At 37.0% G+C, this 26525-nt stretch overlaps 4 protein-coding genes and 1 non-coding gene across 6 annotated transcripts; 3 read left to right on the forward strand and 2 right to left on the reverse strand.

Moving 5' to 3' along the window:
- Nucleotides 1-1019: 1019 nt before the first annotated feature.
- LOC106083958 (MICOS complex subunit Mic60) lies at nucleotides 1020-6917 on the reverse strand. Of its 2 annotated transcripts, XM_059361831.1 has the most exons (12): nucleotides 6736-6917; nucleotides 4062-4201; nucleotides 3781-4001; nucleotides 3666-3706; nucleotides 3405-3598; nucleotides 3189-3337; nucleotides 2948-3114; nucleotides 2316-2844; nucleotides 2222-2242; nucleotides 1958-2116; nucleotides 1596-1884; nucleotides 1020-1526 (listed from the first exon to the last, which is right to left on the reverse strand). In XM_059361831.1, exons 1-12 carry the CDS (start codon nucleotides 6778-6780, stop codon nucleotides 1349-1351), a joined length of 2133 nt encoding a protein of 710 aa, XP_059217814.1. In that variant the 5' UTR covers nucleotides 6781-6917; the 3' UTR covers nucleotides 1020-1348. The 2 variants fall into 2 exon arrangements, with proteins under 2 accessions (XP_059217814.1, XP_059217815.1); XM_059361832.1 differs by lacking the exon at nucleotides 2222-2242.
- Nucleotides 6918-8348: 1431 nt separating this feature from the next.
- On the forward strand, nucleotides 8349-9053 carry LOC106083943 (large ribosomal subunit protein bL35m). The gene is made up of 2 exons (XM_013247271.2): nucleotides 8349-8456; nucleotides 8515-9053. The coding sequence occupies exons 1-2, from the start codon at nucleotides 8432-8434 to the stop codon at nucleotides 9009-9011; spliced, it is 522 nt and encodes a 173-aa protein (XP_013102725.2). The 5' UTR covers nucleotides 8349-8431; the 3' UTR covers nucleotides 9012-9053.
- A 2008-nt stretch (nucleotides 9054-11061) lies between these two features.
- Trnal-uaa (transfer RNA leucine (anticodon UAA)) lies at nucleotides 11062-11145 on the forward strand. Its single transcript has one exon. It is a non-coding gene; the product is annotated as a tRNA-Leu (tRNA).
- Nucleotides 11146-12680: 1535 nt separating this feature from the next.
- On the reverse strand, nucleotides 12681-16851 carry LOC106083939 (fumarylacetoacetate hydrolase domain-containing protein 2). The gene is made up of 4 exons (XM_013247266.2): nucleotides 16515-16851; nucleotides 16059-16452; nucleotides 13044-13375; nucleotides 12681-12984 (listed from the first exon to the last, which is right to left on the reverse strand). The coding sequence occupies exons 1-4, from the start codon at nucleotides 16607-16609 to the stop codon at nucleotides 12828-12830; spliced, it is 978 nt and encodes a 325-aa protein (XP_013102720.1). The 5' UTR covers nucleotides 16610-16851; the 3' UTR covers nucleotides 12681-12827.
- Nucleotides 16852-19010: 2159 nt separating this feature from the next.
- Nucleotides 19011-25959, forward strand: LOC106083953 (isocitrate dehydrogenase [NAD] subunit beta, mitochondrial). The gene is made up of 8 exons (XM_013247286.2): nucleotides 19011-19044; nucleotides 19117-19198; nucleotides 19417-19470; nucleotides 19534-19632; nucleotides 19690-19806; nucleotides 24993-25448; nucleotides 25517-25642; nucleotides 25714-25959. The coding sequence occupies exons 2-8, from the start codon at nucleotides 19157-19159 to the stop codon at nucleotides 25942-25944; spliced, it is 1125 nt and encodes a 374-aa protein (XP_013102740.1). The 5' UTR covers nucleotides 19011-19044; nucleotides 19117-19156; the 3' UTR covers nucleotides 25945-25959.
- The last annotated feature ends 566 nt before the right edge of the window (nucleotides 25960-26525 follow it).

A 26525-nucleotide genomic window follows, 5' to 3' on the forward strand; every position in this document is an offset into this window, starting at 1 on the left:
GATACGCAGGTGTGAGTAGGCATGGCACACTACTTACAAGAGAATATATACTACTTGCCAATGCCGATGACATCAATATTATAGATCGGTCACCGAAAGAACCAATCGCAGCCTTTGAAAGTCTCAAAAGAGAATCAACGAAAGTGGATTTGGCGGTAAACAATCCCAATGGCAGCCGGTTATATGTACCGGATTGACCCGAAGGAGTTCTTCATCGGCAAGGGCTGCCGCCTCAGTGTATAATACACTGCTACAACAACAACAACGAAAACTTCAATGGAATGACCAAATGGAGAGCGACATCTCGAAACTGTGTGTCAGAAATTGGAGAAGAAGCGCAAAAGATCGAGGCGCTTGGGCTTCTATTCTACGTTCGCCTAGAGGAATACATTTTCTGTAATGGCCAATTAAAGTAAAGTGTGTAAGGTAAAAAAGGACATCGAAGTATTTATTTTGTAAAGCAAAGTCTATGATTTGGACAAAAATTAACTTTGTGATTAAGATAAAATTGGCAATGCACATTATGTAATTTGCGTACAAACATGACCAAAAAAACTTTGTCATTTAACCACTAAATATAATGCAGCAGGGCAAAAATGCACTTTACAGGGCACACCCCCGATTTCGCTAAAATATGGTATGTAGATGTGGGTTGACCCCAGGAACTCGACCAGGGCCAAAAATCCTATTGGGGGGTTTTGGCCCTAGGTGGGTCTAGGGGCCTTTGTCCCGAAAACGGACTGCAGATTCATGTTTCTGGAGTCAAAAGTAGGGGAGGTGTGAAAAATTAAAAAAATCGGGGGTGTGCCCTCTAAAGTGAATTTTTCTCGAGAAAGAATCTGTCAAAAAGAATCTGGCGGCTTTGAGCTACAGCTTCCGTAGGCGAGGAGTTTCAGGTGTTCCTTTCGGCCCAAAAATGAAGAACAAACTATGACGAGTTACCACTTTTAGCGAACATTTTTTCGGAGAGCAATTCAAATTGCAACTCTGATAAAATCAAACTGACTTCCTAGAATGCATAGGCTATTAAGTTTTTAGTTTTTATTGTTTCCATTTCAAATTAAACTAAATTGGTTCTCATTGCAAGAAATATTAATATGCACACAACAAAATTAAAAGTCTTGTACTTAAAAAGGAATCTGTAAAGCATAACTTAAAACAAATTATTATTGACATTTTCGAAATTAATCATAATGGCCGCATGATCTTTTTTTTGCCGAAAACTATGAAATTTGAGAAATTTAAATGATTTTCTGGATTTGGTTTGTGATTATTATCTGCTTTGATTCTAATTGTTGGTTTTTTTTAAAATTAAAATATAATCGTAGTACAATTTAAGTTAACAAAATTACAAATACAACAAACCACTGGCAGCAGCATGAGCCATTAGAGTATTGGCAGCTTGTTGTGTTTCGAGCAGCAAACGAGTTTCCTTTAACCAATCGCTAGCTATTTTCCGAGGAGCACCTTGCAGAAGGTTCATGTATTTCAACGCTGTCATTAAATCACCGCGATCAATAAAATACCTAGAATTTGACGGCAAACAGTAAAATTAGGCCAATAAGTTTGTAGTTATCCCTAAAATCTTTCCTTACCTAGCTCTGTTTAAGATGTCATAAGTATCCAATTTGCTGAAGTCAAATTTCTTATTTTGCAGTTCATCTTGTGAAATGGGATCATCAGGGGTAAGGATAAAGAAGGATTGTAAATAGGACAAAAAGTATTTGGGTATGCTGGCACCCTCTTCGGGTACCAATGCCAATTTACGTGCCACACGTTCCACATTCAAGAAGCGTTCGCGCAAAGCATCTTCGGGGAAAACGCCACGTTCCTGAGCTTCTTTAGGTAGATTTTGAATTACCACAGCCACCAACTCGTCGCCCTCTTAAATGGGGAAAAATGCATTAAAAAGTTAATGTCGTAAAACTGCTTATCAAACATCTAAGTAAATTTCTACCTGCTACTTTAGTAATCGCCTTGATTTCCTTTTTCAATGGGCGCAACTTGTTCTTCCAATCTTCTCCAGGTTCTCCAGTCCTCACTGTGGACCACAAAGCTTGACAGGCTGCCCACAAAGCTTGTGCCTGATGAGCCGAACGTTCGGATTCAGCCCGAGCTTAAAAATAACGAAAGCATATTAAAAAAAATCAGATAACACCAACGATTACCAAAAATCAAAGTATCTACAGACAACAATTGTTTGAAATAAAATCAGTACTACCTTTCAATTCCGCATCAATATCTTATGCAGCATTTAAATAAGTGTTATTTTCTATAGTGTGCATGTTATATCAAGAAAATATTGCAAAACTTACCTTGTAGAGCAGCATCCATACCGCGCAATTTGCCTAACATGGCAGCCAATTGCAATTTATAGTTTGCCTTTTCCGTGGCTAACTTGTCCTCCAATTCCTTGGAATAGTTACGCTTCAATTCGCTTTCCCTCATACTTATGGCATCTTTCAAATGATCCATATGAGCTTCAGCCTGTTGCTTCAAATGTTGACGCAACTGCCGTTCGGCATCGGCACGAATTTGCACAATTTTCTTTTGATTCTCAATAGCCAATTTACGCTTTTCGGTTTCCAACATATATTCCAGTTGGGCTTTTACAGCCTCGGAATCATTGTCTCCACGCAAAGCATCAATGGCACGCTTTAGACGCAATTCACCATCGGTTTGTAAACGTTGCAATTCCTTTTGAAGGGCCAAAACATGCGAATATGCATGGGTGATGAAGAGATCAAGATCTTCTGAGGACATTAATAACTTTTTGTCAGCCAAATTCAAGCCAGGGAAAATGGACTCAATCTCTTCAACGAAATAGTTGCGAGCTTTCTCCACCTACAAGAAAAAAATAATGAAGTTTACACAATAACTTATTTACGTCTAGGACAAAAAAAAAACTGTGAAAAACGTTGATAACTCCAACAAGTAATCTACTTACATTCCTCCAATACTTTTCAGACATGCTAGCAAGATCTTTATTCTTATAAAGCTCATCTTTTACGGTATTGATGTGATCGACCAATTTTTTGACTTTGTTACGAACAGCCAGAATTTGCTCATGATTTTCAGGCTTTGCAGCCTTAGCCAATGCAACTTCACATCTTTCTAAACAAGGTAAATGCAATTTAAATTAGTCTCTCTTTACTTATGTTGTGCCTCGTTGCAACAAATCGATTTACCAATTTTTTCAAGTGCCTCGCGAGCTAGTTTTTCTGCTGTAGCCACAGAAGAATCGCGAGCATTTGTCTTATTCTTTAATGTATTCCATGTTGAGGCATCAAGATTCTCGACAGCTACATCAACAATACGGCGTACATCATTATTGAAGCTGTGGGTAATGGGAACTCATTAAATCATTTTCTCTCAACTTAGAAGTTTTCATGTTTACTCATTACCTTTTAAGAACATCTATGGCTTTATTGTATTCTTGAACAGCTAGGGCTGCGGCAACTTCCACTGCATGTTGCAATTCTTGCACATCAGAGGGTAAGGGCTCAACGGGCTTGGGAGCTACTTTAGGAGCAGGTTCGGTAGCTTTAGCTGCAGCTGGTTTGGATTCTGAACTTTTGGTAGCAGTAGTAGAAGGCACCTGTAGAATTGTTAAGCATTAAATTTATTGCTGTATGTTCTTGAGCTGCTTTTTAGGAAGCACTTACAGCTTTTTGGACAGGAGCTTTTGCTTTGACCTCTTCCGCTTCTGCAATAAATTATAAGTAAATGGAATATGGTCAGCAGCTTTTAGTAAAGGTAATAAATCTTAAGAATACATACTCTTCGTGGTATCTTTCTCTTTATCAGAACCACCAAATAGTCCGGTCACTGTTGATGTAGCACCTCCAATCGTCTTCGACACACTGTCAAATTGTTTCTTTACACTATCGAGTTGTTCGTTAATACCTTTGAATGGACTCTCTTCTTGCAGAGCTATTTTAATAATCGATTCGGCACCGGGCACATTTTGTTCGAGAGTTTTTCGAAAATCTTTGTCGTATCTAAAATTTTTAGTGAAGATTTTTATTAGAGCTGCTGTTTTGGATAAGGATTTTACTTACTTCGCATAGGATATTGCACCACCTACTATGGCGAATGGCGTAAGAAGTACGATCACTTTACCAAAGCCGGCTTCCCTTACATTTGGTGGTAAGCCATTACTGTTGCCATATTGTCTGCGAGACTGCTGTTGCAGCGTTTTCTGCAAAGAAAGTATAATTTATATATTTTACAATACAGAGCACTTGCGAAAATATGAGCACCCTAATATATAAACACTCCAAAATATGAGCGTTTTTTTCTTCCGTTGACTACTCTAAAACATGAACTCGAATATGAAGAACTTTTTTTGTCATAAAAAACTCACCAATTTTTTCGCACAATTATTTTTTTCTATAATTAATGCCTGTTTTTTTTTTTAATCCATTATATAATAAATTTAACAAAAGAAACTATTATTCTTATGGGGAAAGCGTTTTGCAAATAAGAACAATCTTGAAAAAGTGAACCGGATTGGTTTTAATTAGTTCTTATTATCGCGAAGAGGCCACCGTAGCGCAGAGGTTAGCATTTCCGCCTATGAGGCTGAACGCCAAGATTCGAAACCTTGCGAAACCACAGAATAGTCCTTTCGTATTAAAGAGTGCACTCCGATACAAGTTTTAGTTCGACGGCAAGGGATATTTTTTTTATGCCGAGTCCGAACGGCGTGGCCCATAGTTTCACCACTCTTAGAAGAGTTTTTACATGACTGGATAAGTTTGGGGTTATGTTAAGGATGTATGACTATTCCACCATGAAATGTGAGTTTAATCGGAAACAAACTTGTCCCATTGTGACGCCCAGAGAAAAGAAGCAAAAACATAAAATATTAATACGCCCCGTGCCCCTTAGTTGTATGTCCATAGTGGAACGGGGCGGATTAATATCTGCACCCTCTTTACAACCTAACCTAACCTAAATAAAATATGTGAAATATAGAAACATATGAGGAAATATGAGAAGAGAGTAGAGGGCAATCGCCTTTCAGGCAGGTCCACACGTATGATTATCGCCGGAGCAACGGTTCACGCTCGCCCGAGTGTCTATTCGGTGAGTGCCAAATAATGCTCCTGTTCATCCATATCCTATAGCGTCACCTTTGAAACCATCCCGTCTTGACGATGTTTCTGAGGAGACTCCCCAGACACACATCTGCAAGATCGCCGTTATCGGAGAAAAGCCGCCAACCTAAGATGGGAATCCTATACCCCTGTAGACTTGGAAATGAGCAGAGCAAGTGTTCGATCGTCTCATCCTCGTTACGACCACAGTAATCATTATGCATGGTTCCAATGTGCGCGAACAGTGCCCGGCTATAACCCCCGGTTATGAACGCTTATCCTGGCTCGGGATAGCTACGAGTCCCCACAGGCTAGAACATTGAGGTCCTATCTGTGTGGTGTTCATTGCTGTCACGAGACTCTTAGCTGCGAGCTACAGGCTGCGTCCACAGGTCGCGGAAAGTGGAATGCTCCATACGGAGTAGCTGCAACGGCAGTCGCAGACAATCAGCGGTATGGAGCGGAGAGTCTCAGTGAGTAGCCGGGCGGCACCGCCTCTTGCACAAATACTGAGTGCCTATGACATGGTGGGTTATTGGCGGCCTTAAATAAGCAATGGCCACCCTGTTCCAGCAATCGGTCTTATGGAACCGGAACGAGTTTGCTCACTTACAGGAGCTTAACCTTCACATGAAAATGTGGCTACAACAACAACAACCGCTTATCAAGGGCCAGCGGTTCCTTCGACCTCATCCGGTCGAGGGTAGGCCATAGTGTCCTGACCTAGCGTGGGCATAACCACCACTGAAAATTTATCTTATTATATCTTCTCACCGGAATTTTACCCTACACGTTAGTCAGAGCAGGACATTCTAAATTCTGTGCCAGGCACCTCCGCCTCTGAACAAGCGACTAAACAGCCATCGTTTCCCATGAAAGGGAGCTTGCCAAGGCTACAACTAAGCAGTATTGTCTGCATTCCATTGGGATCTTTTAGAATGGCGAGAATGCTGGCTATCGATTTCCAGAAATATGCCATCTTTAGCCACTTAGCCTAAATCGCTAACCAATATTTTATTTATTCATTTGAAAGGAATGGAGATATTGTACTAGAAAATGGGTAAGATGGTGTTATATTATATGGTTTGAAATAAATGAAATGTAGTTTTCACAAGCAAGCAAGCGAATGGACGAATGGGTAAATGAGCTGGTCTTCAAATATATTAATTGCCACACCAAAAGGTTACGCATAATTCGGAAAGTCATAAGAAGACTTGTTAAGAAATGTTTGACCGAGGCATATTCAATGCCACTGATCAAAATAAATGATGGCATCAGCTGGTGACTAGGCAGAGGAAAAAAGCATTAAGCCAAAAGAACAGCAAAACTGCATACACTTAAAGGTCCACTTGGAGAAAACTATTTTTAAAAGAACTTCCATTCTATCCTCTGGGATTTAGGAATAACAATGAAAACTGCCATGTTTACTCCATAATTTGGAAATATTGCAATTAAAGTATTCCAATGTTAATGGTGACATAACAGTCCGAGTAATTTTCGACTTTTTTGAGTGCTACCATACCACCATACATTGGCAAGACAGGTGAGGGGCAATGGTTATGTTTTCGCACAAACAATATCACACACATGTCATGAGTGTGGCAGAGATTATCGCTACGGCTGCTTAACTCACCTGCAGAGCACTTTTGCAAGGCTCCCTCAAGACCAAACGATACATGATTGGTTAAGCAAATATTCTGGATTTTTGAAGCTAGTCAATTTTGTTTGGACCGGCTTTGAACCTTTTCTTCCAAGGAGGTTTTCCCGAAATCAACTTGACCGAGAGCAGCAGAACAACTACAGAGAGAAAATGAACACAGCTGTCAAATTGAAATTAGTTGTCAATTACGAATGTCAAAATAAGTGTAGAGATACATGGTGTTTCATGTATGTTATATTGAAACACAGTTTCGGTTTATATGCAGCGATAAGAATGGCGCATATTTCAACTACTTCTCCTTGATTAATACTACCTATTAAATTATTGCGAAATCCAACGGACTCATTTCTTTGTCAAAACACAAACAAAAGTCAAACTACTATACACAACAATGATAACGGAATGGAAGAAGAGTTGATTCGGCCCATTTCGTGAGCATTTAATTACATTTGCAATTAAAATTGTGCGAAATCTCTCCTGATGCAACGACATGTCGCTACTATTTCGCTCATCGCACTAAGTTCTACTTGTACGGAATGTATTTGTATTATCTTCTCACTATTTTTTTAATAGTGCGTTTTGGCAGTTGTTCGTGTGAAAAGTGGAAGTTAGTACTAGGCTTTAACTGTAGACGTTTTTCGTCCAATTGAAACGCAGTTCGCAAGGTGGGTATAAAAAGGTGGTCTCACGCGAACAGCTCTCGGCGGTATTAAGATATCAATTTTTTTTTTCGTTCTCTTTGTTGTTATCTCCTTTCTCGTATATTATCTGCCCACGTACACACACTTTTTCCAAACGTCCACACACACACGCACAAAAATTTCTTTGTATGTGTTGGCAAAATGTCGATCAGTTTGATGGTAAGATGGCAATTTCACCATATGGTATTTATGTTGTGGTATAAATGAGGCAACCTTTAAATTTAATCAGCCATGAATTTCAATAAACAACAAAGAGAATTCAAACAAAAACCTGAAATCTTAATACCGTCAAATTTAGCTGGCTGTTAACAGCTGTTCGCGTATGGCCACCTTTTTAATTCCGCCTTGCAAGGACAATATCATTGAAACAGAATTAATTGGTGACCATTTCGTGAGCAATTAATTACGGTATTAAAATGTCAGATTTTTGTTTGCATTCTCTTTGTTGTTATCTTCTTCTCGCATATTCTCTATTCATGTACGCACACGTATACACACACATGCACAAATTTCTTTGTGTGTTGGCAAAACGTTGATCAGATTGATGGCAAGATGGCGGATTGCACCATATGATTTGTGGTTGTTGTACAAATGTTATTGTTGACTTTTGTTTGTGTTCTAGCAAAGAATAGAGTTCGTCGGATTTCGCAACAACTTAATAGGCATTTTCGCTGCGAATTATGTCAGTCTACGCTTAAGTTCGTGAGATATTAATTTACACGCAGAATTAATAAAAGTGAAATTTTTTACTATTCCTTGCATCTCATACCTTTGTGTTGCTGCGACACCATTTCTCGATTTTAAACTTGAGTTATAGGTTACCCTGTTAGTTAAATTCCCCCAATTTAACATATGTTTTTGACAATTCGCTTTGCTCACTTGTATTTGCCTCTTTTATTTTTGGCTTACACACTATTCTTGGTTATGTGATTCGGTTGCATTTTGTCTAAATTGAATTACTGAATAAAATGCTTCGTTCTTTAATTGGAAATGGTAAATATTTATACATTACTTGGGTTATTCATCTTTCTAGCTAGCTCTTATCTTTTAGCAATTAAAGGAGTATCATATGCTTCTGTATTGCGGATACCGATTGCAGCACCAGTACAAAAGTGTTCATTTTCCATGTTGCAAGTTTACAACGGCAGCAAGTGTTATCCACAAATTACACCCATAGAAGCTAAATCAGATTTGCTGAAACAATCTTTCGACTTGCAAACACCACAGTCACGTAATGTAACAAAGTTCTCTCTTAATAAGGGCAAAAGAAAGTCTGTTAGAGCTGTTGTGAAACGATTTAGACGTCTTGATTGGGGTGCCTGGATTCGCACTTATACTGGACGTCAGAAGAAACTATTTTCAAAATCATCCAATTGTAAACGCCGCCTTCGTCAGCACGTGTTCACCAACTCAGCGCAAAGTTGGCTACTCGATAGTATGGTAACAAGTTTTTGGCGACGTCCTAAAAATTGGGTCGATGATATTTATGCTCCGTATCATAAGCGAGATGAATTCTTTGCTACTAAAAGTAAATCATTTAAAGTATAGGGCTTAATGTATATTGATAAATAAATAAATTGTTTTCAATCATTTTTCCGTTTTCTTTGGCTGAAACGGTGTTGCGCCAACGTATGCGGCAACATATGCAAAAACAGCACCTCACATCAAATATTGTTACTCCAGTGTGGAGGAACGCATATTTTTGCAACTGCTTGAACTTTGTTATACGAATAAAAGTTGTGATCACAGTCCCCACTAAAAAGGTCTGGGGTCGAATTACCGCATACCTGATCAAGTGACATTTTGATCTCTTATTAAATGGGCGTTATGCTGAGTATATTCTTACAAAATATTGTTGATTTTAAGACACATGATTTTAATATACATGCCTTCTAAATCTTTTAATTACTCATTCTTTGTCGAAAGAAATTATCCAAACGCGAAAGAGATTATCAATGTATCTCGGCTGCAATTGATGCTAGTAAACCCTACTTGGAGTGTAATCGGATACTGTTAGGTTGTAAGTCCAAGCCTGGCTGCAACCGCTTGGTACTAAGAGACTTTAATGCGCATAGTGAATTATGGTATTCTCTCCTAGGGAATGACCTGAGGGACGTGGCTTTTATCGTCAATCAATGGCTTCCCGTTTTGCGTGATGTATGAGGAATAATAATTATAAAAGTTCGCCAGACGTCTTCTTTGTCTCAGATGGTCTGTTAAATGAAGTTTTCGGGCAACTGTAATTTCATTGGGATGAGACTACCTACCCATAAGTCTCTCTATTGACCGACCACCTGACTTTATAACCTTTGAAACCGCACGTGTATCAATCAGAAGAATTACTCCCTAAAATTTGCATGTTGTTGAGAATTTATTACTAGAGATCGTTAAAGAAGATGTCAGGGAAATGAGTATGACAATCAATAGGATAGTCAACGAACATATATATGGCTAAAGCACTGAAACGTCGCTTTGGAAAGACAAGGTTTGCTGTTAAGTCACTGTCGACCCCCAGTAAAAGGGTATGACAAGACTTCAAGGATGTGTCAGGTTGTTCAACCGTCAATTTATTGTCCATCCCGAGAGTGAAAGGACGAGAATAAGAGCTATTCGTTTTCTCCAAACCGATAAACAACCGATTAGAATTTACCGTGGACGATGTTACCCATTTCCGTCTCAACGTCAAGAAGTCGAAGTCGCTGTCTCGATAGAGTCTCTAAAATCTAGATATGCTAAGAGTCTAGTACCTGAGCAAGGCCGTTAACCTGTCTCCGAGCACTCTTATAGTCCCCGATTTCTGCATATTATGCACAAATGCTTAGCAATGACTCGAGCAAAGAAGAATTGAACGGACAGATTTTCCTTCTTTTATCAGTAGCCAAAACATTTGCGGTAATACTCCTCCCAATGTTCGTTTAAGAATTTGGGGTGTTACCTACACCTTTAATTTTATTATTTGTTCATTTATTAGTCAAGTCGTTAGATCAAATATGACTAAAACACTACAAAAATAAAAGTTTTCTTAAAAATAAATTTAAACTACTCAAAAAAATAGGTAATCTCATAAATTTAACTAATATAACCAACAATAATTTATAGTACATATAATAAAAGTTAAGATTAAAATTTGTCTTAAAAATAAATCAGGAATTGAATACTACTCAAATTTCTATCCCTCCTTTATTTGTCTCGTGCAGCAATACTGCTCTCTCTGCATAATAAAAACGAAACGAAGTTAGTTATAGGTGAAAATAATAAATAAAATATATAAATAATAAAAGATTAGAGAGAATGAACATATATTTAGTTAGTAATTAATTTTAAAGACATTAGTTTCGTTTTGAAATAAAACATAAAATACTTAAATTTTTACTTGCATTCCTCTCCACATGAAATAATAAAATTTTTAAATCAAAATACATTAACAGCTCTTATGTTGCACGACAAATCGTACAATGAATCGAAAGAACATGTACTAAAAACAGTTCTAAAATGCCAACAGCTGACAAACTCATTATCTTGGTGTTAGTGAGGTGTTCTTTCTTGTTCTATACGCCACCCCAATTGAAAGCAACAATTTGATAACAGCACGTATCGAGTCAGGTTGGCCGAGCGGTCTAAGGCGCCAGATTTAAGCTCTGGTTCCCGAGAGGGAGCGTGGGTTCGAACCCCACACCTGACAATTTCTTTTAAGTTTGAAGAAATTTATTTAAATATTGGTTAATTAAATCAGTCCAACAGCTCAGTGAATAAATCTTTATTTTATCTTTTTTGTACAAACGAAGCGAAATAAAGCAAGACTGTAGAGTAAATCTAACAAACGACTTTCTTCAATAGTACAGAGTACGTGAACGGAGAACCATATTAAAATATTTGAATAGAGTACAAGAAATCTTCCTCTACACTAAAATAGAAAATAATTATCGTACGGTGCCGGGCCATAAAGGAGTAAGGGGAAATGAAAGGACGATTTGGTAATGAAGGCCAGAGAACTGACGTCGATGGCGAATATCCTAGGGCGTGATATGGGTCGTGTGTTAGAAGGAGGTCAGTATAGCTTTTGGTGTCATAACGGGACACAGGAGTATGAGCTCACATAAGTAAAATCGGTGCGGCAAGTGATGGCATGTAGGGAAGATGATGAGACTTTGGAGTATTTCCTGTGTCATTGCCCGGCTTTCGCGGCTAACAGACACCGGTACTTAGGTGGGGACGCGATACAAGACATGAATCAACTTAGGGGAGTGGTATTGAAAACAATTTTTTTTGCAAGTTGCACGGAATTCCTAACTTAAAATTTTCTTTTTGGAGGTTGCTTTATAGTTTTTAGAGTGCACAACAAGCCGATTACTGGCTTAGGTGTATGTCCATAGTGGCATGGGGCGGATTAATATCTGCACCCTCTTTTCAATCTAACTTAACCTACGTACATTTGGAATAATATCCAAGTGAATCTGATTGCAGTCTACAATTTGACCTACGTGTTGAATCCCATGGCAGCCGGTTGATCCGATGAAATCTTTCTTCGGCTATGGCTGCCGTCTTAGTGTACAACACAGTGTAACAACAACAACCTACGTGTTCATATCGGAAGGTATGGATGGCATGACATTAAAACAAAATTCCGGTGTCTGATTGCACGGCTTTCGCGTCTAACAGACACCGGCACTTAGTTTGGGTCACAATACCGAACTTAAACCATCTTAGGGACGTGAGGTGGAGAACATTTAGGGATTTTAGTATAAGCAGGAAATTCCCGACTTAAGAGTTTTTCAAGGTTACATTTTAGTATTTAGAGCGCACAACAATCCGGTTACTGACTTATGTCCATTGTGTCATGGGCCAAATTAACATCCGCACCATATTTTCGACCTAACCTTAACCAAAAATGTTTAATTTATGAAGGTCCTAAAGAAACATTAAATACAATACATGCTTCGGATTAAATCGATCATCCAATAATTATGAGCCACAAACTGTTGGGAATAATTAATGTATTTATTGTTCACAATAAACATCTTCGATAGAATTTCTTTTTTAAAAACCCGGTTTTGACTGTCACCATTAACTTGTGAAAAATGTTATGTAACTCCTTCGCAACAATGAAGCAATTTGGTCGTTCAACAACTTACATGTAATGATTATAGTTATTAAACGGTTTTGTTTCAAGTTTCTTGAATCTGTTTAACCAGTAATTTTATTGTAACAACATGTATGTGCAAAAAACTTACAACAAAGATATATTTTTTTTAAATGCAAATAGTTACACTTTAAAACAAAAGCCACTTATACAATTGCAAAATTATCTATTTAATTTAACTAGTCTATTGCAATGAATGACACACATTATGGCACTGTTTCAAGTTAAGGGGCCACCACATTATTCACTAATTTACCAATGCATTGAATTTCGCTTTCAATTACATCTCCCGCTTTGAGATATTCGGGAGGATTGCGATACATGCCAACGCCTTTTGGAGTGCCCGTCAGGAGTATATCTCCGGGAATCAATGTCATCGATCTATAATTTAGTAACTATTTTACTTTATTTCTTTAGTTTTAAAATTCTCGAATACTTACTGGGACAAACGACTAATCATATCGTCGATTTTATATATCATATTATCAGTGTTACTACGCTGTTTCTCTACACCATTTATTTTACAAACCATTTCCAAGTCATGGGGATTCTTGATGACACTCCTATGCACGATGGAGGGCCCAAGTGGCAAAAATGTATCCATAGACTTGCCAATCAAAAATTGTCCTCCATTTCGTTCTTTTTGCCAATCACGTGCGGATATATCTTGGGCTACACTATATCCAAAGATGTAATCCAAGGCCTGTTCGCGGCTAACATCTTTGCATTTCTTTCCTATGATAACGGCCAGTTCTACTTCCCAGTCCATTTTCTAAAATGTAAACACAAAATTATAAATACAATGTTTATAATTTGTCTTTTATGAATGCTATGATTTAATTAATGCTTCAAAAAACATATTTTAATTGCTACTCAATAAGCAGAAATACGTTTTTATTACCTCTCCTATCGTAGAATGAGAGGATACTAATTTTCTCATTCCTTGTATATAATTGATTGTTTTTTTAAGAGCATTGATTAGTCTGTATCAACAAGAATTACAGAAGTCGCGCATTAAATACTTATTTATTTATTTAATCAATCCGAATCCGGTTGTATGTTGATAGAATTTTAAACAAAATAGGGATTAATACATCTTGATACAATACTTGAATATATAATTATTAGAAAATTTTAATCTTTAGTATAAAATTTTAATGAAACCAAAAGAAAAGAAAAATTAAGACCCTAAACAATTGAAATAAAAAAAAAAACAACAATATTAAATTAAACCTTAAACCCTAAGACCTTAGCGCACTACTTTTAGCAATAATAAAATCTATGTGTATGAAACGTAAAGGTGATGTGGTATTGCAATGCGAATTACGAAAGCTTTTTCGAAAATATTGTAGGTGAAATGCTGCACAAGAATTTTAGAGTTTCTAGTAGTAAAGGGTGATTTTTTTGAGGTTAGGATTTTCATGCATTAGTATTTGACAGATCACGTGGGATTTCAGACATGGTGTCAAAGAGAAAGATGCTCAGTATGCTTTGACATTTCATCATGAATAGACTTACTAACGAGCAACGCTTGCAAATCATTTTCAGTGAATGGGCCCTAGAAAAGTTGGCAGAAAATCCGCTTTTTTATCGACAAATTTTGTTCAGCGATGAGGCTCATTTCTGGTTGAATGGCTACGTAAATAAGCAAAATTGCGGCATTTGGAGTGAAGAGCAACCAGAAGCCGTTCAAGAACTGCCCATGCATCCCGAAAAATGCACTGTTTGGTGTGGTTTGTACGCTGGTGGAATCATTGGACCGTATTTTTTCAATGATGCTGTTGGACGCAACGTTACGGTGAATGAACACATTTCGAACCGAACACTGATTTTGGTAATAAAATTCAATGATTTGCAAGCGTTGCTCGTTAGTAAGTCTATTCATGATGAAATGTCAAAGCATACTGAGCATCTTTCTCTTTGACACCATGTCTGAAATCCCACGTGATCTGTCAAATACTAATGCATGAAAATCGTAACCTCAAAAAAATCACCCTTTATTTAAAAAATTGAAGTGCGATAAAAGATATGAGGGCTGGCGGCGTTTAATAACGTTAAAAAAGAAACAGAGACATCTAGTGTCCAAAAACTGTTCAAAGATACAACCGAGAAATTCCTTGGTAAAATGAAGGTAGTCACGTCTACAACCTTTTCCATAAACAAACAGGAGAATGGTGCGAAAACAGGATTGCAATCTGGTGATGTTAGAACGATTTGGCAGCATACAAAATATGAGGCATGAGCAAGAATTGTGCTCACATATATTTAATTTGAGTTGACAGGAATATTGGAATATTATCTGTACCTAAGGCATTAGACTTAATTTTATAAATTGCACTATTTAGATCGAAGAGATCAATACTACGGAAGTAAAGACTATTTTCACGACTATCAGTATCATCATCACCAAGAATAGCTACAAATTAGACGAACACGAAGTATAATAATTGTTATCACAGGTTTTGTTATCAAGACATCCAGTAGATCGAATTCTGGACCATAAATCTCTAGAACCATTAGCTCCATTAAACAAACGAGAACCGTAAGACCGCTTAATTCGCCTTATCGTTCTCTTAGCAGTCGAATTATACATCTTATATATTTGTAAGCTTAATCCCGGTTTGTAATCGCCTGCTTTTTTTCCCTGCAATCATACCAAGTAGGTCTGCCATATCTTATCAAATGTGTTCTTTCAGGAACGCGTTCAAGAAACAACCTGTATACAATGTTTTTGATATGCTGCAATCGCAAATGGGTGTCGTTAGTCTCGTAAATTGGCCCGAAGTCCTCATTACACAAGTCATTAAATACTTCTCTCACATCAAAGATTTTTTCTAGATCCAATAAACTGATACTTTTTTTGATCGTCGAAGAATTTATTATTTATTTATTCTTCTCTAAAAACTGTATGGTTTATGTGGGTGTTGCGTTAGGATATTGGTCAAATATTCTATATTTCGGTTAATGTCCACAATGACTCAACAACCATATGAACCCATCTTGGGACTTGAATATTTAAGCCTACAATTGCTCGAATTCTGACACCAACATATGGAAGCTCTAGATTCTCTCCCGAGTGGGCAGAACTTTGTTCCTTTTTCTAATGAACAGATCTTCGTTCCTCTTTCGAATAACCGGAACTTCGTTAAAAAAAAACTTACAAATGTTATTGTACTCTTAAAATATATGTACACAGCTGCATTCTGTTGTTTGAAAGGATTTAAAATCTCTATATTAAAATGCATTATATGAAATATATTAAAACGCATTATACGAATATAAGTAAAAGTTTAAAAGTTTCTCTAAAAAGCCGGGTATGGGAGTTCAAAAACGTTGTATTTTCCCAACAAAGGTCTTATCATGGTTCTACTAATTGTCTAGCTCATACTTAACTAATCACTTGAGACAATTTAAATTATACATATCGGAACACATTTTTGTTGGTTGCTACTCACATTTGTTATTTTATGAGCTATAACATTGCCCCTTGGACCCACAAGGGTGTTGTTGAATTTACTAAAGAACATTGGTCGCTTGGGAGGCTCTTTATTTTGCTCCTCACAATGATCTTGATAGTTGAGGCCAATACATATAATCTTTTCAGGATTGGTTACAGGTGGAAGCAGAGTAATTGAATCGTTCATTTCTTCGCTTTTGCACTTCTGCAATTTTTCTTCCAATTCCGAAATTGAGTAGTTTTGATTAATAAATGCAATCATATCATTTGAGACACATGCTCCCGATGATAACTCCACCAAGGAAGTTCCATCTTCCGAAACAACGCCCAAACGTTTGCGATCGTCATTTTTACGTAAGAACTGCACAAATCTCATTTTTGGCAACTGCTTCCTTATGAATTCAACAAGAGAAAAATTATCAATTATCGTGACTCCAGACTTTTGTTAACTTACGTTTCACTATACGAACGCATACATCCATACAGTCCAGACGTGGTGGATTGGTGTGTGTGATGTCTTAAAAATCCAAATATTCGTATCGCCGCCATTGGTATATATGTTTACGCAATTTTCACAATGATAAATTTGTATATATATTATATATTTCTTATAGTCGAATTATACAGATTGATAGCGCAATTCGCTTAAAATCCAACCGGTAATTTAAATACTTAAATTTTGTCCAATTTTATTGAAAATAAATAAATAAGCCGGAAAATTTGTATAATCACAATAACCTATTGCGTGAAGGTCAAAAACGGTTTACACGAAGCAATATGGCGCGACAAATGAAAGAAAGCAAACACAAAAGATGTATTTTCTTTGCTTTAATACTTGCAAACCTTGCCACACAAAAGTTTGGATGTGTACTTTAATTAAATTTCTATCCAGTGAGATAAACCACAAGTGATTTCAAACCTTAAAATATTAAGGTTTGGAAAATATACGGAAATTAATTTGCGTTTTGCGAATTCGAAAAGGTCTGATACAAAACAAAAACAAAAAAGGATGTGAGCACATAAAAATGTTCCACAAAAAAACAATACAAGCTTTTAAGTCAGGATTCACTAATATAAGGTGTGTCACTTGCAAAAACATAAACATCATGAACATCATTAAAATTGTCAAAATCAGCCTATTGTGAATGTTAATAAATGTCCGTAATTTTTTTCTATGGCAAAATACAAGGCGGATTAAAAAAGATGGTCTCACGCGAATAGCTGTTAACAGCCGGCCAGATTTAAAGTTAATAAGATGTCCGATTTTTGTTTGCATTCTCTTTGTTATCATCTTCTTCCTCGCATATTCTCTGCTCACGTAGGCATACTTTCTGCAAACGTACACACACGCACACAAATTTCTTTGTTTGCTTTGGCAATGTCGATCAGCTTGATCAGGGTCATTAGCACAACAACAAAAATCTACCCCCAACGAAAATACCTTGAGTGGCAAATACCGTAAATTGAAATGTCAAAGTGGGTTTAGAAACGAACTTTGTTTGTATTTGTATTTTCATCATTCTAAGATTGTTTTGTTGCTTATGTGTGGAATATCGGATCAAATAGAACATCTTTTTAAGGTGTTGGAAAAATATCACAGCTGTGATATCAAGCCTTCGACATTTAGATTTACTGAAAAATCAAAACAAAAATAAAAAAATTGTACTCAGCTGTTCGCAAGACCTTACCTTATTGGTTTATTCTGATTGTACCATAGTATTAAAGTGTCCGATTTTTTTTTGCATTCTCTTTGTTGTCATTTTCTTTCTTGCATATTCTCAGCTCATGTACGGCAATACGTCGATCAGCTAGATGGCAAGATGGCGGATTGCACGATATGATTTGTGGTTGTTGTACAAATGAGACCAAGGTGAATTTAAAGGTGGTCTTACGCGAACAGCTGTTTACAACGGGCTAGGTTTGACGGTATTAAGACACAGACCACCTTTAAATGTTTCGCTATATCCGCATATTATGTAACTCCACCTTCAGGTTTCCGAGTGAAACGCCTAACCTAACAATCAGGATGCATTTACCATTGTAAATGGTTAGGCATCTAACCATGTGCATCCAATCCAAGATATATTAATTTACAAGTGGTGGCAGTTGCCCAATAACAAAACACGTTTCTTTATCTGCACTTATTGTTTTCTCTATGTTATATATTTTTTCTCAAATAAATAAAGTAATACGAACCATTGAAACCAATGAGACAAACTAAAATGATGCCGGCAATAGTTTCAAGTGTTGCCACTATAATAGTTTTTTTTGCCATTTTCCTCTCCATAAACAGAGTACTACTTTTCGCTGATTTTCAGATAACGTCTCGCTGACGTTTTTTTATATCGAGTTTTACGGCATTCCGCTCGAAAAACTGAACAGAATACTCAGCTTGAGGGTTGGTATTCTATTCTGCTTTCGGTGTTTTCGGTCGCTGAAATTTTTAATTGTTCCGCAAGCGAAATTTGACAGCATTTAAATGTTTTTGTTTCCATACTAAAACACTTTTTTTTATCTGCGCTTATTGCTTTCTCCATTTAGTTTAGTTTTTCGTAAATAAATAAGGAAAAACGAACCATTTAAACCACCAAAACATGCAAAAATGATGCCGGCAATGGTTTAAGTGTTGCCACTTTGAGTTTTTTTTGCCACTTTCTTCACTATAAACAGAGTACTACTTTTCCGCCTATTTTTAGCCAACGTTTTGCCGACTCATTTTTATAAGGAGTTTGACAGCATTCTGCTTGAAAAGCTGAACAGAATACTCAGCTTTAATTCGCAATTTTGACACAAATAATGAAATATCAATGATACATAAGAAGTGACATGTCATAAGACAAGAACATGTAGTGTGATAGAGCCTTAAATGACATTACCCCTTGTGTTTTCTTAATGTTATTGTTAATTCACAATAATTATAACCAAGTATTCATGAACTCAACATCATCGAAACGTCAGTTCACAGCTGCTGAAGGAAAGGGAAGGTAAAGACAGATTTTGCAAACTTTTTTTAATTTAAAAAAGTAGAAATTAAACAAATTGTTGATAAATTCCAGTTGTTTGCTGCATTTGTAATATTTGAAAATAATCATTGACATGGCTATGTTAGCTAGAACTCTTGGACGTACCCTTGTGCAGGTATGTGAAAAAATATATAGATTTTTGTATGCGGCTCAACCAGTAAAATGCTTACATAAACACTTGATGCCCCCAAAGTCAAAGAAAATTGAGTGACTTCTCAATGAGATGAAGAATTTGCATGGAATGCAACTTTGAGGTTATAATCCTCCAAAATAAACCGTCATTATCCTTTGGAGTACGAATGTTAGTTAATCCTTTTCCATATCCATTTCCAGGGTCTTCAGACCACTACCGCTCGTTCCATTCAAACAACAGCTGCTGTCAACAGCGTAAGTAGTTAAATTCAAAATGGTTATAACAAAATTTGTTCAATAATATAGCATGACTTGTAGGATCCTGGCACTCATGGTGGCAATCGTACTACCTGCACATTAATTCCCGGTGATGGCGTTGGTCCAGAATTGGTCTACGCTTTACAAGAAGTTTTTAAGGTTAGTCCCTCTAGTGTCTACAAGATGAGCAATAATTTATTTAGAAATTTGTTTTAGGGTGCTAACGTTCCTGTTGATTTTGAATCATACTTCCTTTCCGAAGTCAATCCAGTATTAAGTGCTAAACTGGAAGATGTTGTGGCTTCTATTCAAAAGAATAAAGTTTGCATAAAGGTATGATATTATCTATCTCTGACTGATATGATATCTACATAGTACATATATATGGCATATACTGCATAGGTATATACACAAGTGTGATTTTCAAACGCAATCGTTTTTTGTTTGAATTGCTTCTTTAGAATAAATATGATGAGCATTGGTTTCCACTGCGTTCTAAAGTGATATAGACAATATAGCCAATGTGGTTAAATCTAAAGTGACACCATTTAAATAATATAAATGCTGGTAAAGCGTTGAAAAACTGCAATTTTTTATTTACAACTGTTTTTAAAACTTCTTTTTACAGAAAATTAATCTTTGTGGAAATTTAGTCAACGTTTAAGTGAAGGCGCAAAATATGTAATTTCCCCACTTCACAGTATACAACCAATGCTTAAAAATCTATTTACTAAAACTAATTCCTTGCTAAGGCTGGTAAAATGTTCCATTTCGCTCTTGCATATTGTGAATAAAAATATGTGAGACAAATAGGGTTTTCAATATATAGGTGTATATATTCCTCACAAGGACATCATAAAACTTTGAAATTGTCTATAATGCAAACATAGCTTTTATTATAAAGATTAGTCCAACTATGAAAAGTCTAGTGAAGCTAGATTTATTCTACAAAATTTCGCTCAATATTTGCCTCTGTATAATATCCGTAGGGTGCGAAACTAAAAATATATTTTGCAAATCCAATTCTAGATAGTGTATGGGATTTCACTTTCATTGGAAAATAACGTTTGCTTTAAATATGTTTATTGATAAGATTTCATATTAGTTCATTTTAAGATCATAAATTATAATACTAATATAAATTTATTACAAATTCATTGGGAGAGATAAGAGGTTTGCATAGCTTACAGTTTTAAGGAGGGACAAATAGATATAGGTGCAATGTCATTCAAGCTGTGAAATAAAAGTGTTGTTCAGTAAACCTACAAAAAAATGCGACAAAGAAGAGTATATTTGTTAAGAAATTTGAATTGGATGACTTTCTTTGGGTCCAACGAAACAAAAACACGTAAAAAATTGAACAAACAATAAAATTATAAATATTTAATTAGTAAGGGGTGATTTTTAAGAGTTATAGGAAAGTTTAAAAGCAGATAAAATTTAGTAAAATGAATGAAATCTTTATTTGAGTCAATAGTAATGCAAATTTTGCCCATGAACACTACACTTAGTAACAGGGGCAAATTTCTCACATATCAATTAGTGCAGTCCGATTCAAGTTTAAGCCGAACAGCGTGCCGCAATGCGACACCTCTTTGGAGAGAAGTTTTACATGGCATAGTACCTCACAAATGTTGCCAGCATTAGGAGGGGAAAACCACCACTGAAAATTTTTTCTGAAGCTCTAGCCAGGATTCGAATCCAGGCGTTCAGCGACATGCTAACCTCTGCGCTACGGTGGCCTCAATAGTACGGTCCATTTAATTTAATATTTGATGATTATTTTATGCAAATTTTGACCGACTGGTATCTCACGAATAAATGCTTCAGTGTTGTCTTCCAAAGCGTCAATTGAAGCGATCTGTATAGACATGAGATTTAACATAGCTCCACAAAAAAATGTCTAAAAACGTTAAATCGCGGCCAATTGACCGGTCCCGAACGTGAAATAAAAAGCACACCGAACTCGCCTCTCAATAAGTCCATTGTTACGCGTGCTGTGTGGCATGTGACACCGTCTTGTTGAAACCGTTTGGGCTTTGTGCAAGAAAAAGTTGGATATCATCTCACGTTAGCGCTCACCTTTATTCACAGTTATGTTACGATTCGCATCATCTTTGAAGTACGGTCCAATGATGCCACCAGCCCATAAACCGCATTAAACTGTGACTTTTTCTGGATGCATTGGTAGCTCTTGCAATGCTTCTGGCTGATTTTCACTTCAAAATCGACAATTCTGCTTTTTACGCACCCATTGAGCCAAAAATAAGAATCGTCGCTCAATGGAGTAAGCGCGCGAGCAACATTCTTAACAGAGCACGTTAGACGATTAGAGTCTTTTAGACGATTCATGGTTAAATTATAGACCAAACTGAAGATGTTTGACAAAACACTAAACGCGCGTGAGCTGTTAGAACCAGTGTTGCCAAAAAGATAATAGCTAAAAAATCTACCTTTATCTTCGCCCGAACGTGTGAACATTTCTGGCCAGTTTGTATGTGGTAATATTTCGAAACATGCGTTTTTGTATATCTCTTTCGATTTTTTTGTCCAGCAAAGTGAAGCTATGTACAAGTATGATGATTATAATAATTGCGATGAGAATGTATTGCGCGATTGTGTTCGATCTTACTGGTATTTTTTCTATATCTTATGTAATATTCGGTTGGTTATTCTTACAGAAGGCATTCCTATTATTCACTCGGCAATTCTTAAAGAACCAAGTTTATTCATTTTGACTTATAATTTATTCTTAAATTAAAAAAAAAAAAACAAGTGAAATCGTGCTAATTTCGGCTGGGCCGAATCTTGGCAACCCACCACCATAAATTCTGTTAAAAAATTATAAAAAATAAATTCAGCAAAAACTAAAGCTACTAGGAACCGAACAATTATGATTAAGAGACCGGTTTAAGGGAGCTATATCAGGTTATGTATTAATTTGGGTATTTTGCACAGTTGTTGGTAGTTGTAACATAACATCGCGTGAAAATTTTCAGCTAAATCGGACAAAAATTGCGGCTTGTAACGACTCAAGAAGTCAAATCGTAAGATCGGTTTATATGGCAGCAATATCAGGTTATAGACGGATTTAGACGTACTTTACAAAGTTGTTGGATGTCATAACTGAACACCACATGCAAAATTTCTACCAAATCGGATAAAAATTGCGGCTTCCAGAGGCTCAAGAAGTCAAATCGGGAGATCGTTTATATGGGAGATATATCTAAATCTGAACCGGTATGGCCCATTTGCAATCTTCAATGACCTACATCAATATTAATTATCTGTGCAAAATTTCAAGCTGCTAGCTTTACGCGTTCGACCGCTATCGTGGTTTCGACAGGCGGAGGACGGTCATGGCTAGATCGACTCAGAACATCGAGAGGATCAAGAAGGTGTTACAAACGGAATGACTACCCCTTCCTACGGTGGTGGGTATAAAAATGTTATTTTTCAAACATAAGAGTAGTTCAGTGTAATTTGTTCAAAAGAATATAAAAAGTTAGTGTATTTAAATTTTGTCAATGGATCAATTTGAACGGTTTTGTTGTTCTAGTGATAAAATTGGGGTCAGAAGTATAATATATATAATTATACGGTATAACAGTAGTAAAACAAGAAAAAAACTAACTTTGATCGGCCGTGTCGAACTTTGCATACCCACCGCTAGGGATATACACCTTATCCAAATTTCGTCAAGATTTCGGAACCCTAGTTTTTTCGTCTACATACAGCTGCAATCAAATATTGTCTGATCTAGACCGATTCGGGAGGTTAGTCTAAGTTAGGTTGGATATTAATTCGCCCCACGCCACTATGGACAAACACCTAAGTCAATAAACGGCTTGTTGTGAATTCTTAATACTAAATATAACGTCGAAAAAAGAAATCTAAGTAAGAAATTGCGTGTTACTTACAAAATCCTTAATTGTTTTCCATACCATGCATCTAAGTTGGTTCATGTCTGTTATTTTGTTCCCACCTAAGTACCGATGTCTGTTAGCTGCGAGAGCCGGAATCATCTTCCCCACATGCTATCACTTGCCGCATCGATTTTGCATAAGTGAGCTCGTAGTTCTACGTGTGTATGATATTGAAAGCTATACTGACCTCCTTATTACTACCTTTCAGCAATAGCCTCGTCTTCTGCCGATCCGGTTTCGTCGTTTTGCTGTTCAACCCTGTTAAATGCGCGTTCGTCGACCACGCCTTTAAGTGGGACTGCGCCGACCAGAAAAGCTTCGGTTAAACCAAGTTTATTGACGGCAGTCCTCTGGCCTTCACTGCTAAATCGTCTTGTTTTTCATTCCCCCTGCTCCGATTCCGGTAAGGAATTCGAGGGTACCAAGACTACTCACTGTTCCAAATTATGGCTATATAGGGTAATGAACGAGGCTGTTCTGAGCCCATGACCTTTAATCGGGATATCGGTTTTAAAGCAGCTACATCCAAATAAGATCCAGTACATCTTATTGGTCCGATTTCGAAAATATTTGGCCGGTATGTGGAGGGTTGTACCGCAACTCATTGTTCCTATGAATTCGGATGAGAAATGCGGCTTTAATGGGCTGAAGACCCGTAATTTTCTTGTGAGTCATGATTTTCTTGTGAGTCATCACTTTCTCGTGAGTCGTGACCACTCACTCACGCTCACGTGCGAAGAATTTTATTTCAATCATGGTCGTGCACAATCACGTGATTGGATTTGGATCTCACTCATGATTCACGCGTGACACGAAAACTCACGTGCATACCTCTAGATGGAATTTTGTAGATGTTGCCTCGTCAATCTCCTGTAGGTGACAAAGTTCATTCCGGTCCAAAGGAACGATCGTCGCGGGAACAGAGTGGCCATTGGTTATTTAAAGGCGTCTTAACTCGCGTTGTCATATTGCGCATAATAGGCACTCAGTATTTATCAAAGAGCCGGTGCCATCTGACCTCTCACTGAGACTCTCGGCTCGATATCGGTGATTGTCCACGACTGCCGTTGCAGCTACTCCATATGAAGCATTCCACTATCCACAACCTGTGGACGCGCCCGGTAGCTCGCAGCTAAACTTCTCGTGACAGCAAACAACACCACACAGATCGGACTTTAGAGTTCCAGATTTTGTGGTGCACACTGCTATACCGTGCCGGGGGATTTTGTAGATGAAGTTTAGTTGCGACTTTCAATAGTTATATATGATCCATTCGAATTTTGGATAACAATTTGTATTTGTGCGATTGAGATGAGATTTTGTTTCGACTTTTAATATCAATGCCAGTATATGATTGAATTTGCTCTATGTTTAAATGTTCAGCCCATAAAACCGCTAAATTTTGCGTTTCTAATACCAACATTTCATTTTGGTTGGAAAACCATTGTCAAAAAACATTGGACCATTGGGAAAGGGAATAAAAGATTCTGCCTTAACCGTGTTAACATTTATAAGAAAAAAGTGTTGAGTGTTAAATTCATATCCTCATTCTTTGTGCTGATCTTGATTTTGATTTGTTTTTTTATATTTCAGGGCATTTTAGCCACACCTGACTACAGCGTTTGTGGTGAACTCCAAACTCTCAACATGAAGCTGCGTAATGAGCTGGACTTGTATGCTAACGTAGTGCATGTTCGCAGTTTGCCTGGCGTGAAAACACGTCACCAGAACATTGACACTGTTATTATTCGTGAACAGACCGAAGGTGAATACTCTGCTTTGGAGCACGAATCGGTTCCCGGCATTGTGGAATGCTTAAAGATTATCACTGCCAAGAAATCAATGCGCATTGCCAAGTTTGCCTTCGATTATGCTACCAAGAACAATCGTAAGAAGGTTACTGCTGTTCACAAGGCCAATATTATGAAATTGGGTGATGGTTTGTTCTTAAAGTCCTGCGAACAGATGGCCAAACTATATCCACGTATACAATTTGAAAAGATGATTGTCGACAATACCACTATGCAAATGGTATCACATCCCCATCAGGTAAGATTTCCATTTCATTGCAGTTTTCAAAAAAAAAAAATAAATATTTTTTGCATTCTTGTATCCAGTTTGATGTTATGGTTACACCCAATTTGTATGGTAACATTGTGGATAATTTGGCTTCAGGCTTGGTGGGTGGTGCCGGTGTGGTAGCTGGTGCTTCATATTCTGCTGAAGCTGTAGTCTTTGAACCTGTAAGGCTAATTCAAATACCCAATTTTCTGTGTTTTCTTTTTTTAATGAAACAATGATTTTTATGTTCCAGGGTGCACGTCACACTTTCGCTGAAGCTGTGGGCAAGAATGTAGCCAATCCCACCGCCATGTTCTTGTGTGGCACCAAAATGTTGCGTCACATAAATTTACCAAGTTACAGCGATAGAATCAACAATGCTCTACACCGCGTACTTATGGATGGCAAAGTCAGAACCAAGGATTTGGGTGGCCAATCTACAACTCAAGACTTTACACGCGCCGTCATTGCCAACATTCACTAAAAGTCACAAGAGAAACGAGGCCATTTTGCTTTCCTTTGTAAACCAAATATTACTTTAAAGCTGTTGTGCAGGAAGCATAGGCGCATTGGAGTGGTCTACATCCACTTAACACGTTTTGGCCACGCCACCCCTCACCTTTTATTGTTTTTCAATTATTTAAACCGAAGCTTACCTACATTTAATCCGAAAATCCTTTGAGTATTAATCTGGCGAATATTTTTATTTTATTTAAATTCTAGTTTTCGATAGTCTCTTTTAGGATCTTTTTAGTCAATTGTGTTCTTGTCCCTCCCCATTATGCAATTTTATTACGTGTATTTATCTTCACCCATTCAAGTGTATTGTTTTTATTTTAATCTGTTGTAGTGTATATTTCCTGCCATTAACCCAACTCCCGTTACACTTCATTTAAGTTAAACTGTGTAGATTTCAAAGATTTTACCCATTGGAGAAAAAACACAACATATAGTTTTAATAATGAAGGCATTCAAAAGAAGTTTCCCATTTCTAAATCTTCTTTTTTTTTAACCACAATGCCACAGAAGTTATCAAACAATGTCTCAAATTGTATGAAAACACTA

This window comes from Stomoxys calcitrans, chromosome 2 (assembly GCF_963082655.1).
Source record: "Stomoxys calcitrans chromosome 2, idStoCalc2.1, whole genome shotgun sequence".
Classification (NCBI taxonomy): Eukaryota; Metazoa; Arthropoda; class Insecta; order Diptera; family Muscidae; genus Stomoxys; species Stomoxys calcitrans.